This window comes from Pipra filicauda, unplaced genomic scaffold (genome assembly GCF_003945595.2).
Source record: "Pipra filicauda isolate LSUMZ 115617 unplaced genomic scaffold, ASM394559v2 scaffold121_size3267253_pilon, whole genome shotgun sequence".
Taxonomy (NCBI): Eukaryota; Metazoa; Chordata; class Aves; order Passeriformes; family Pipridae; genus Pipra; species Pipra filicauda.
Window position 1 is genome coordinate 2707190 of NW_024103674.1, and position 12621 is coordinate 2719810.

Below are 12621 nucleotides of genomic sequence, written 5' to 3' on the forward strand. Positions count from 1 at the left end.
CCACAGCTGCTAATTATTATAGAATCATAGAATTTTTGGGGTTGGAAGGGACCTCTGGAGATCATCCAGTCCAACCTCCCCTGCCAGGGCAGGGTCACCTGGAGCAGGTGACACAGGAACGTGTCCAGGTGGGTTTGGGATGTCTCTGGAGAGGGAGACTCCACGCCCTCCCTGGGCAGCTGTTCCAGTGCTCTGCCACCCTCAACATAAAGAAGTTCTTCCTCATGTTGAGGTGGAACTTCTTGGGTTTTAGTTTATGGCCATTGCTCCTCATGCTGTTACTGGGCACCACCAAAAAGAGCCTGGCACCACCCCCTTGGATGAGGATGATTAGTGAGATCCCCTCTCAGTCTTCTCCAGCCTAACCAGGCCCAGCTCCCACAGTCTCTCCTCATCACAGAGATGCTCCAGTTCCTTAATCACCTTTGTGGCCTTCGCTGGACCCTCCCCAGCAGCTCCTTGTCTTTCCTGAAGAGAAAGACATCCCCTTAAAACACCAGATGAATCTTAACAGTGCAAGTCCCACCTCTACAGCTAAGGACATGAACTGATTTCCATGTGCACATAAAGCTGTAGAGCCTGGGGCTGGAACTTGCTGTACTGGGTCTTTTCCCTAAAGATGATTTGTTTGGCAAAGGCCCCAACATTTCTGAAGTTTCAAAGAGTCTCACAGGCATCCCCTTCCCCTTCTTCCCCCTCTCCTTCCAATCATTTACACATTCTTAAGATATGGACAGTGCTTACCAGTGCCTTTGAAGATGAACACATGTTCTTTTTTCTGGTAGATGGAATGACTGTGTTTGAAGATGTCATGAAAACTAGACCCTCACATCAAGGACCTTCATGAGTAACATCAGGTATGAGATGAACAGTCCAAGGACGAAAATGGCTGAGATTATACAGTCAGTTAATTAACTCTGGGCAAACAGGATGGTTGTAAAATATTTTTAAATAAAATGAGCATTATCTGAACACACTGGTCTATGGTAAACCACCCTGCTGCAAGGGAGCAGCTCCAGATGTAACTTGGGCTAAGTTCAGAGTGAGAAATCACAAGTGGTGATGAAACCTCCCTCCTTCTGGGGGAGGTGCTCTCACACTGCCCATCCTGCAGCACCTTTCCCTGAAGGATCTGTGCCTGAAAACAGCAAAAGCTTTTGTAGCAGTCAGGGCCAGATGGAAAGTGCCATATTGGCAACGTCAACTGAGACAGATGGGGGAGAGGGAAAACCTGCCTGAAAGAAAAAATGATAAAACCCATCACACAATCACATACAAAAATACTTTAAAAACAATCTTTTTGATCTCTGATCCAAGGAAAATACGCATAGCACTGGTTCAACACGGGGCTGAGATCTTGTAGCAACAAAAACGTCCTTGATTTAGGGAGCAACTGCCACATGGAATTCACTCCATTGCTGCTCCTGGTAAAAGGGGCTTCCCTCACACTTACCACCCTACCTTATTCCTTAGTCACATCCAAGATAATTTACCTTATTTCCTAATTGTGCCTGAATCTTGAACAGCATCATCTATTTTCTGACCTCAAAAAGCCATCAGAAGTACAAGGTACTTCTATATGCAAAGAGGGGCTCTGAGAGAATGGAAAGGGTTTCAAAGAAGCAAACCCAGACATTTTTCTATAGCAAAATAGATGAATATAAACTCAGCTTAAGCAGAAATGCGAAAACTCCCAAGACTTATAGCTTCTTAAGGCTGCACTGATGAATTCCATTCTTTTCTGGAATATATTGTTCCACTTGGTGAATCCAACAATTGCAGATTAAATGTTTTAATGCCAGCTGTTTATTTTAACCTCTGACTCAAGTTAATCTCTTATGAATTTGAGGCTGTTCAAAGAAAGTTAATAACGAGATGTTAGACAGTTGATTAATTAAAACTAAACACAATTCAAAATAATTTAAATTTAAAATTAATCACAGCAATACTCACTACAGAGAAATCAACAGAACCTTAGAAAAATACAAGCAAAAATCTAACCACAGTAGTGTTTTACAGTCAATAAACTCACAATATAAAATTTAAGGCGCAGTCCTAACATTGACTTACACTGACTCATCAGTTTTGTTTTGACAAAATATCTGACTTTCATGTTCATTTTTTTGGGAATGAGAAATATACTGACAGGTACACTATGCCCAAGCCTTTTGTAACAGTCTGTGTGAGAAAAGAAAAAAATAAGAGCAAGTGCCATGAGAAATGTGAAATGGAAAAGACCGAACTGGTCTTAGTTCTTCATCTGTGTGTACGGTGCATTTTCTAGTTTTATTTAAAATTTGGCAAAAGATGTGACTTCTGCCTTTCACCCTGCTTGGAGAAAATCAACATCCACCTGCCACACTATGGACTCCTCTTCCACGTTGCTGCCTCGGAGTAAGAGCTTTAAAGACTTCTCTTGTATAAGCACAACAGCTGCCCGTGGAAATGGATGTGAACAACGGGTTCCTCTGGAATGAAATCCTGCCTGGCCAGGCAGAAATAAGTCGAATGTATTGGACTTGTTTATCTCTAAACCAGCCTTTACTGCTCATTTACTTCAAAGGCAAATTCTTAACTTCATCACAAAACAGAAACTCACTGACCCAAGAACAATGTGAACAAATTTAAATCATATTGGTTTCCTTCTTCTTTTCTTCCTCACAACACTCTCTTCCTTCTTAATTATCATGATTAAGACTCACTCATTGCCAAGCCTGCTGAAAACCACAGTGAATATTTGAATTTGTGCTCATATTTCTACAATCACATTTAACAATAAAAAAGGCAATAGATCTTTCATTGAAAGGGGCAATTCTTTTTATCACTCATTTGCCTAAGACTAAGAAAGATGCTACACTGCTGTGACAAATAAATTACATCTTTCTGAAAAAAAAAAAAAAAAAGAATTATCTTTAATAACCTGCATCTTAGGGACAGTGATTCAACCTGTTATGAAATTCAACTCAAAGGATTAAATGATCCAACTTACCAGAAGCATTGCAGAGGTTCCATTTGGCCGGGATAACTGGATAGACATTTCAGGGAACATCCTATCAATCCGATTGATCACATCATCAACGTATCTACCAACCAAACCAAAACAGCAGCATTAACACACAGGCTCCTTCTCACAGACTATTATATATGGGGATTATTACTCCTTTTTAACAATGTTCATGGGACTTTCCTGAATTAATTCTGCATATTCTTCAAAAACACGTGAAAGTATAATTCAAGGAGTCATTGATAAGAGGAAACAAACCAAAGCCCTAAGCAAGTTGTTTTGATAATTAATTACTCTGCCCTTAAAACCAGGCAATTTTTAGTCCAAATCTGTCAGTCTCAAATTCCTGCCATTGTATTTCTATACCTTCTCCTCGGGGGGGTCGAAGGACACATGATCAAAATTACTCTTCCATCATAGGAATTCAGAGGCTGTCACGTCCTTACTCTCTCTTTGATAAACTAAACTGATAGAGGTGTTATCAAAGTCTTCAGACTATTCTTCGGGGTGCTTTTTTTCCTGAACCTTTCCAATTTATTTCATGCACTGGTGACTCTGAAATTGCCAAATACACTGGAGGAGTTTCTCTGGAGTGATCAAACACAAAGGTAAAATAACATCCTTCCTGCTGGCTATAACCTCTTTGCTTCTGCAGGCCAAGGGGAGTCGGCACACAGTTGTCTTGTTCCCTGGGATCAAATTAACAGCTGACATCCATTACCACTGGAAACAGCCTTAAAGAGACCTTGTTTCCCAGGGCATATCACCCCATCCCATGGGCAAGTCTCACGTCCTTCAGCCATTCCTCTGGGCACATTAAAATCCAAATATTTGCTTTAGCAGAGTTTACAGGACAGCTCGTGCACTCTGGTACTATTTTTGGTTCTCCTGAAGTACCCAGCAGAAGGGAGGAGCACCTGCCTTGTTATCATAGAAACACAGAATGGTTTGGTTTGGAAAGGACCTTAAAGCTCATCTTGTTCCAACCCCCTGCCATTGGCAGGGACACCTTCCACTAGAGCAGGTTGCTCAACATGCATCTACGAACTCTGCAGCTTGATCAGATCCATGAATGAATTCATCAATAAAACTGTTTTCATGCTAACCCACATTTGTGCTCTAGGAGAAAAAAAAAAAAGACTTTGGAAAAATTGGTTGCCTGAGTTAGATTAACAGTAAAACTAAAACATCTAATTATTTCCCTTTAATCTGCTTAAATAAAGGAAAAAATGTTGAATTCTTGCTCTTCAGTGTAATTCAGTTCCAACATTAGTGTTAAACCCCCCAATGCTCCAGTTGCTGCTTTACAAAGCAAAGAATTAAAATAATCAGAAAAAAATAAAATCAAATCAGGAAAGCTACACTGCCACAGCTGGTTAAGTCAGCTCACTTTTAAAAGTAACTAAAGAATGAAATTAGTTAGGACAATTTTGCATAAAATCCTTAATCCAAGGTGTGCACAAGAAAGTTCCCCCCTTCACTGCAGTGACTCATTAACACTTGCTGCTGATAAGCAAAGCCAAGACATCCAAAAGCCAAGAACTTCCTCAGCACTGGGAAAGAGGAGGCACATAAGACACTGCTCCAGGATGAGCAAGCTCCACATCAACAGCACACACCCAACTGATTTTAAACGTTACTGAACCCCAGACTTATTTTATAAAGCATGAGAGTTTATGTTGTTTTGTAAATGCAATTACTCCAGGCTCCACAAATAAATTAATCTCTTGCTTGTGGGGGGGACAGAGATGACTGTGGTAAAGGCAAGGAGAGGGTCTGTGGTTCTGCACCAGCACAGCCTCGCACACCACGATGCAGATTATTGCACAGCTGAAGTTTTCCAAAGTTTTTCCAAGCTTTGGGCAATAAGAAGTTGAAGATAAACAAAATATGAAGTTGCATAAAACGAGACACTGATACAGTGCATTAAAGAAGGAAAATTCAAGTAATTTTAAATCATGTGAACAACAATTGGACTCGGGCATTTAATCTGCCTAATGTCCTTCTGAAAATCCCAGCAGACATGTACATTCATCCTTTGAAAACGGGATCCAGGCTGGGTGGTGGCCTTTACTTCTCAGTCAGTGGGATGTCGAGAGAAAACCCAAGACCAACAGGATAAAAGAGTATGATACACATAGCATTGTTTTGCCTTTTTTCAAGTAGACACCAGGCTTTCCTGAGCGCTCATCAGAACAGAAGGATTCTTCAAAGATGCATATATAATTACTGAATTAGCCTGACTACATGGTGGCCTCAAATATAAAATGACAAACAACCTAATCTAAGGCAAAATTCTTCTCTAGATCTGCCCTTCAGAGAGGACATCTGGTAAAACATCTTGCGAAGGGATGGATACGATAAATCAGAAGCAGCAAAGTAATGTAAAAGTGTAACTGGTGATGACTTCAGAGAAAACTGAGGAACACATGATAAAGACAAGATAAAGTGCACTCCTGAGGCTGTCTGGAAAAAGGGTCAGAGAAAAAGCTCCTGTCTGGAACTTATTTTGCAGAACTGAAACACACTGATTTAGTGCCAAAATAAGCAGAGTCACAACTTACACGTCTCTGTCCAGTTTTAGCTCAAAAATATGATGGTTCCTATTTATGTTCCAGAACCTCTTGCCCAGTCTCAGAGAAGTGAAGCACTTGAGGATGGAGAAAAGTCTAATTTTACTTTGCCAATGAGTAAAGTTCTGACGTCCTTCCCACATCTCAGCTCTCTCCTACATACCAAAGATGCTGGTTGGAAGGAACATTTACAAACCCAGAAGGAATAACTCAAAGCAGGGAAAAGCAAATGGAAACAGATTTGCTCAAGCACTTGGCCTATTTTCATCTTAAGAAAAAGAAATTAATGGAATTCTCAGAATTAACCACAAGCTGAAATTTTATGTACTAGAACAGGCATTGTTCCACCTACAAAGGGTTGAACAGAGTGTCTAGACACACTCCCTCCCCATCTATCCTCTGTGATGCAAAGAATGTTCAAAAAGGTCTGAAGCCAGACTGCAAAAGATCATACCCAGTAATTCCCGTGTTACAGCACAGTATTTAAACTCTTTATAGACAGAATTTCATACTGTTTACTCTTCTAGGTCTCAAAAGGCAATACATTAACACCTTTTTGTTGCAACACCCAAAGTTAATTCCATTCAATTCAAAAAAGCTTCCAGTAACTTCATCAAAGCCTGCATCCCAATCCAGATCCATGTGCAACTCCTGATCCACATCCATGTGCATCCTAGTCAGAAAAGAACAATGGATTTGACCAAGAAGTCTCCCCATCATTAAATCTTACCAAGTACTAAAGCAATAAAGTAATATTGTAATAAAGTAAAATATCTCTGCCATTTTTCCAAGAAGTGCATCCACAAATCCTCTGGTCTCTATTAGAGGAACAATGCCTGGAACAGATAGAAGACACCTTTGAAGCCAGTTAGAAAATACTGTTTAGAAGGGCCTAATTATCTATGCAAAACACTCACTGAGAAGTTTCAGTGCTAAAACATCAGGTTGACAACATAGAAATAATTCAGGAACCATTTCTGGAGATAAATGGTCTTGTACCATCACTTTGATTCACATAAAGGCCCCCCTAAAAGACAGCAATATAGAAAAGTAATTAATTATAAATGCCTTTCAGTTCCATACTGGACAGATGGCTTCGCTCTCTAATGTGACCTCTTTTATTTTTTTTTTAATTTTTACTGGATTAGGTCCAGCAATCCAGTGTTAGTGTGATGTTTAACAGCTTAGGCAAGACTTAAATGGCATTTATCCCACAGTGTTTCACTTGCATGCTGTTCACTTTATCCACTCCACACAACAATTTCAAGATTAGAAATACAGGTATTAATAATCATTTTACAAGGAGGTCTTTTGGAAGAAAGAAAATTTTGCTAAATGATCTTGGCAAGATGGAGAAAAAGAGAGAGGGGAGGAAAATATACATTTTTAATATGAAAGAGGGTAAACTTTCCTCTACACTCAGTGGAAAACACCACATTTGAGATGAAAAGAAACTCTACAATTTTGTTGAATCAGGATTCGTGATATTCTGGAGAGCAACAGGGGAAACTCTCCACACATTCTCTCACTTACTAGCACAGTATTTACTTGCTCCCAGTATTTACTTGCTTTTATATTTTTTTTTGGCTTTCAGTTACTATTTTCAACCCAGCTAATAATTTCTTTTCACATGTGTGATATTTCAGAAGCATGGGCTGCTGAAGGCATCAGGACACAGAGCCTGCCTGCACTCGTTCCAAGACCTATGGAACAGCAATTTTTTGCAGAACCAAAACTGAATATACATAGAGCTTAAAGCTCTTAGCAGCGGCAGGATTTAAAATATTATAGATTTTATAAAGAGACTCAATAGGTTTCAGGCAACCTGATTAGAGAAATAGTATATTTTAACACATACAAGGTAATCACAGTTCTAGTGTGATTTATTCATCACGGAATTAAAGTTTTAATTTGATTCAGCTACCTGCTAGGCAAGTCTCTGCAGGTAGCAAATTCAAGTTGATAGAAGGCTTTTCAGAAGCATCAATTAGCAACAGTTATTAAAACAGTGACCTCTGCCAGCTTTGGTGAGATGACACTTCCTGCTTGGATAGGCAATGAAGAGTGTGAAAAGAAATTCAACACTGCTCACGCTGCGAGAGAGACTTCAAGCCTCAAGACTAAATCAGACAGCTGGCACAATCCCTGACATCTGTACAGCCATCCTGGAAGTCTCTGCCTCGTTCCACAAATTCCACAGGTTTTGTTGGTTTTTTTTCTTTTTATTATTGTTAATTCAGGCTCTTGCTTTTTAGTTCTGTAGAACCTCTCTAAAAATGCTCATTTTTCCCAGCTCCAGTACTAAACTTGCTTGTTTTGAGCAACTTCTCCTCCCAGCTGTGTTTCCTTGCCAGGTTGTTTTCTCTTACAGTTCTTAACACCGTCCTCTTGTCCTTTCTGAACAAACTGCTTCAGCAGTTTTCTCTCTTCTCACCCAGTTTTCAAGTTTCTCTTGGTGGAAGGCTCCAGCCAGGAGTCTGTTTCTTCTCTTCCCTTCTCATCTGCACATTAACTCGGTCTCTGCTACTCCTTCAATGCCTCCGTTGCCACTGTAAAATCTTTATTCATGATACATTAAAAAGGAAAAACGTTCTCTCTTTGAAATAACTGACTTCTAACTACCATGAGGTAAACTGAGGGCAAAAGGAGTAAATCTGAGCCTCCAGAGCTGTACACAGTTCTTCAGTCTTGGGGCTAAAACACAGAATGAGCAGGAGGAAGTTTGACCAACGTCTTGGCAACATGAATCCAGATGTGTGGAAAGAAGTAAGTCAGAATGTGTGGACTACAGGGAACTAATTTGCTAAGACACCCTGAACAAAGGTCCTAAGGAACAAATTTGCTAAGATTCATGCCCAACTTCACTCTGCCCTGCAGAGGCAAAGCAAGACAACACACATTTGAAAGCACTGAAAGATCCAGCTCCATCCTTGAGAGAAGGCACACTTCCACTGATTCTTACAAATTCAGCTGCTTTCAACTTTGCTACGGATGTTATTTTGGCCATAGAGGAGTTTTGTTTTATTATTGAGTGGATGCAAAAGATTAAGTTCTGTGCCTAAATAGCCTAGCAGTGTTTACACATAAACACAGGGTGGTCTGCTGCAAAAGCATATGCACACAGAGCTGTATCAAACACTTACCATCTGTACTCCTCACTCACAAAAGGCCAAACCTGGTACAGCACTTAAAGGATGCATGTGAAATCGTTTGGACAGTTCTCTAGAAGCCAAGGCAGGGTGTTTAAGGGCTGGATTTACAAAGACATTTAGAAACCTGAGGCTGTGATTCAACAGTTTTCAGCCTTCAGCACCACCAGTGCCATAAGGCACTGACACATCCCCTCCCGCACACAGCAGCGTTCAGCCCCCTCAGCTGTGCTGTGCTGGAGGAGCTGGAGCTCACAACTGAGCTGGCTTGAAAAAAAAGAAAGTACTAGTTTAAATCTAAACCAGTTCCATGACTCAACTCCCCGTGTGCCAGCACAATTCCTGCTGGGACCGTGCATCGCAGGGCAGGAATATGGCACACTGGGGTCCTTCTGTGACAACAGTAAAATATTGGTTTATGGTAAAATGTGTTACTTCAACTGCATTGTTTGTACAGCAAACACAATTCTGAATTCTTCAGTGCTACCGTGAGTCCACTGCTAAGAGACATAAACCTGCAGGGAACATCCTCAAAGGTATGAGCTGACAGTGAGGGCACAAACACACACAGGCTCTCCCGCTGAATGCTCATGGAATGCAAACCTGCTGCTGAGTCAAACAGTCTCTGGACACCTGCACACTTACATTATATATGAACACCTCTGTAACACACTCTGAAAACACATGTTGTCAGTGCATACTTTGTTTCTTGAGACACAGCAAAAAGACAGCTGCTCACAACACTGAATTCCAGTGAACCACCCTGAAAAGTGTAACTTTAATAAGGAAAACCAAGTTACAAATAGAGGCCTTGCAGCCCAATTCCCAGAGCTATTCTGTTATAGCATTGAAATAGTTTTTTCTTTGTACTTATCTGGAATGCTCTTCAAAGTGCCTTTAATTCACAGCAGTAATCATGAGAGGAATATGGATATTAGAATGTGTGAAAACTGGTTAACAAAACAAGCATGAATCTACTTTACAGTCATCACCAGGATCCTGCCTGAGCCCGCACTAGTCCGTGCTCTATGGAAAACATTAACTCCTTTATACACACCTTGAGAGGAAAAACAGCCCTCCCTTAACCATGCAGCATCAGTGGCAAAATAATTTCAGAACCAATACTTCACAGCACATATGTATTGTTTATATTTCCACTTCTTCACCAAACTAGATGTTGCTCCACAGCCCAACAATAAATGCTAACAACAGTCACTTTCAGGGGCTTGGATAAGAATCAGAGTTATTACATCAGTGTTTATCTACAAGATGGTTCTTGAATTACTCCTGACTTTTTGAGCAATTTGTGCCCCATACCTCAGCCTAAAACTGCACATGCACATAACACGTTTCCACACAGCAAATACATGTTTCCAGGTAGCAGAGCTGTGCCAAAATTCCTCAGGAGCTGTCCCCCCCAGTGTTTCTGAGCTGGGTAATGCCCATCCTCTCCACTACCAGGTCATCCAAGGCTGCTGGGTCTTCACTGTGAGGTAAAACCATCTCTCCTGCACTCCCAGTGAGTCCTGAGTGAGGCAGAGGGGATTAAGCTGTGAATTGCTGATGACAAACATCTCAGAATAAGGCATCAAGTTCAGTCCTGCTTCTAGAAAATTTGATGGGCTAGGATGGTTTTTAGCCCACCTGCCCAGCCAGATTCCCAAAGTGAATGGGGCTCTGCCATCTGGGAAAGGTCCCGCTGATGGGATCCTGACACTGTGCATTACTCCACACTGTCAGTCCCAAGTTCAGCCTCCTCAAGCCAAAATTCAGTATTTTATAACACTATTTTCAGCTCTGCTACTGAAGAATTACTGCAATAGCAAAGCCTTCTCACTTACTTTTTTGTACTTTATTTCTCCCTTAACACAGCAGAAATTACAGTACTCACCTCCTTTCATCAACAGCAACAGATGATGTATGATACCTATTAATTATTCTATACCTATGAAAAGCAGCAAGATTTTACCTTTGGGTGAAGAGACTGATGAACAGGAAATAGAGAATGTTGTGCCCAGTTAGACCTTTCTTTACACTGTGTTTGACCATATGACAGGCACTGCTGGAAGGAAGAGATCTTAGTGATCACTTCTGTTAGGTACAGCAAGTCCCAGAACTTTGTGAAGGCATCACAAATTCCAGAGGATGGGAGGGAGGAAGGAAGGATTAAGGATAAAACCCCCTGGAGAACAGCTAACATATCAAAACAGGAGAGTAGAGCAGACCATTTCATACACAGGACTGAAATGCACACAATTAGAAAGTAAAGACTCAAATTTTAGACCTCATCAACAGACTTCAAACAGCCACTCAAAAAGAGCATCCACTTCAAGATCTAGTGCTTTGTTAAAATTATAAATTGTGCTAAAAACAGGCAAGTCTTAATAGCACTAGTTCTAAGGGTACTTAGGATACTTGACATCAGCCTTTAAGGACCCTTAAGATTGATTTGTTATTCTCTAATTAAGAGGCAAGTAAAGGTGAAGAAAAAAGTAGAAAAGATGAGATACAAACGATCACTTGCACAGCCCAGTGCAATTTATTACACCACCTTTTACCAAATACACATTTCAACTTTTCTGATCACCTACTTTAAGTTTTCCTTGAGGGAATTTCATAATTAGTCCTGATTTCTAGCTGTTCACAATTATGCTCTGACCAAGTATTTCGATCTGCCTGTGATACTACAGAGAGAAAAATCTATCTTAAAACTCAGAGGTTTATCAAAAGACTCCTTCAAGGTCATCTTCACACTCCAGTACAAAAACTGGAGATAACAAGTACAATTAGGCATTTATAAACTCAAGACTCTCGCAGTACAATCAGTTAGGAGAGAGAAGCCCTTCAAAACATTATTTTCTAAAAAATACATTTTCATCACTCCTTCCTCCAACATGACAAGCTGTTCCTCAGGTTGGGAGTTTTTATAGGGTTTATGGAAATTAATTGCGTGGCTTCCGCTGAAAGTCAACGTGGGGGAGGAGGGCGAATTCCCTTGAGGAAATTCTCTGAAAAAAACCTTTCTCTTTAAATAAGAGTTGGTTAAAGGAAAGGGTTTCTCATGGCAGTTACTCCTGGGCTTGCTGAACATACCACGGCAAAGCCACTGCAGGAATTCACTGCACCTTTTTGGCCATTTTCCCACTCTTTTGGCCACTTTCCCTCTCATTTGTTATCTCCCCTTTCACAAGGATCACTGTGCAGCCACCACGGAGATCAGACAGGCTTTATGTTCACAGTGGCTTCCTAAATGCTGGAGCCTCTGTGCTCCCTGTGTTCCACCCCTGCCCTGAACAGGCAGAGCAGAGTTTAAAGCCTTTCCTGGGGTGGAGGCCTGGACTAAAGCCAAGTACCACTGTAAGCAAATAGAGAAGTTCAGAAGTGTAGTTGTTTTACATTACCTGCAGAGGTTCCCTAAAAAATAAAACATCAACTAGCATTCATGCCAAATATATCTAAAGCAGAATAACCCCTTTAGAACCACCCTCTCTGCTGCTATCAGGGAGAAATATTCAACCTATTAAAAAATAACACAATTCTGTTTAAGTATACTAACTGAGAAAAGTGCCTAAGTGAAACCCAAGGAATGAAGATCTCCTTAGGTAAATACAAACAGGATTATTAGCACTGCCTAGCTTGGTTCCTAGTTATGTTTCCCTAATTCTGAGCATCCACTTCATGAATATCGAGTTCAAAACTTGTAAACAGCAAATTCCTTCAAGGTGATTATTCAAAGTAAAGAAATCTCAAACCGTCAGATAATTTCTAACAGTAAATAGGTACAGATTTAAAAAAAAAAAGGAGAAAGAAAGAAAAAAAAAAAAGGCAGTCTTGAGTGGCATGAAATAATCCACCTGTACCTGGGACTGTACTTGGTCATCAGCCAGAACTCGGA

At 40.6% G+C, this 12621-nt stretch overlaps 1 protein-coding gene across 1 annotated transcript in view; it reads right to left on the reverse strand.

Moving 5' to 3' along the window:
• Window positions 1-12621, reverse strand: part of MED27 (mediator complex subunit 27) — an 82685-nt gene that overhangs the window by 21667 nt on the left and 48397 nt on the right. The window contains exon 4 of the mRNA XM_027739341.2: window positions 2990-3083. Within this exon, the coding sequence (XP_027595142.1) occupies window positions 2990-3083 (94 nt within the window). The remainder of the gene's footprint in view (window positions 1-2989; window positions 3084-12621) is intronic.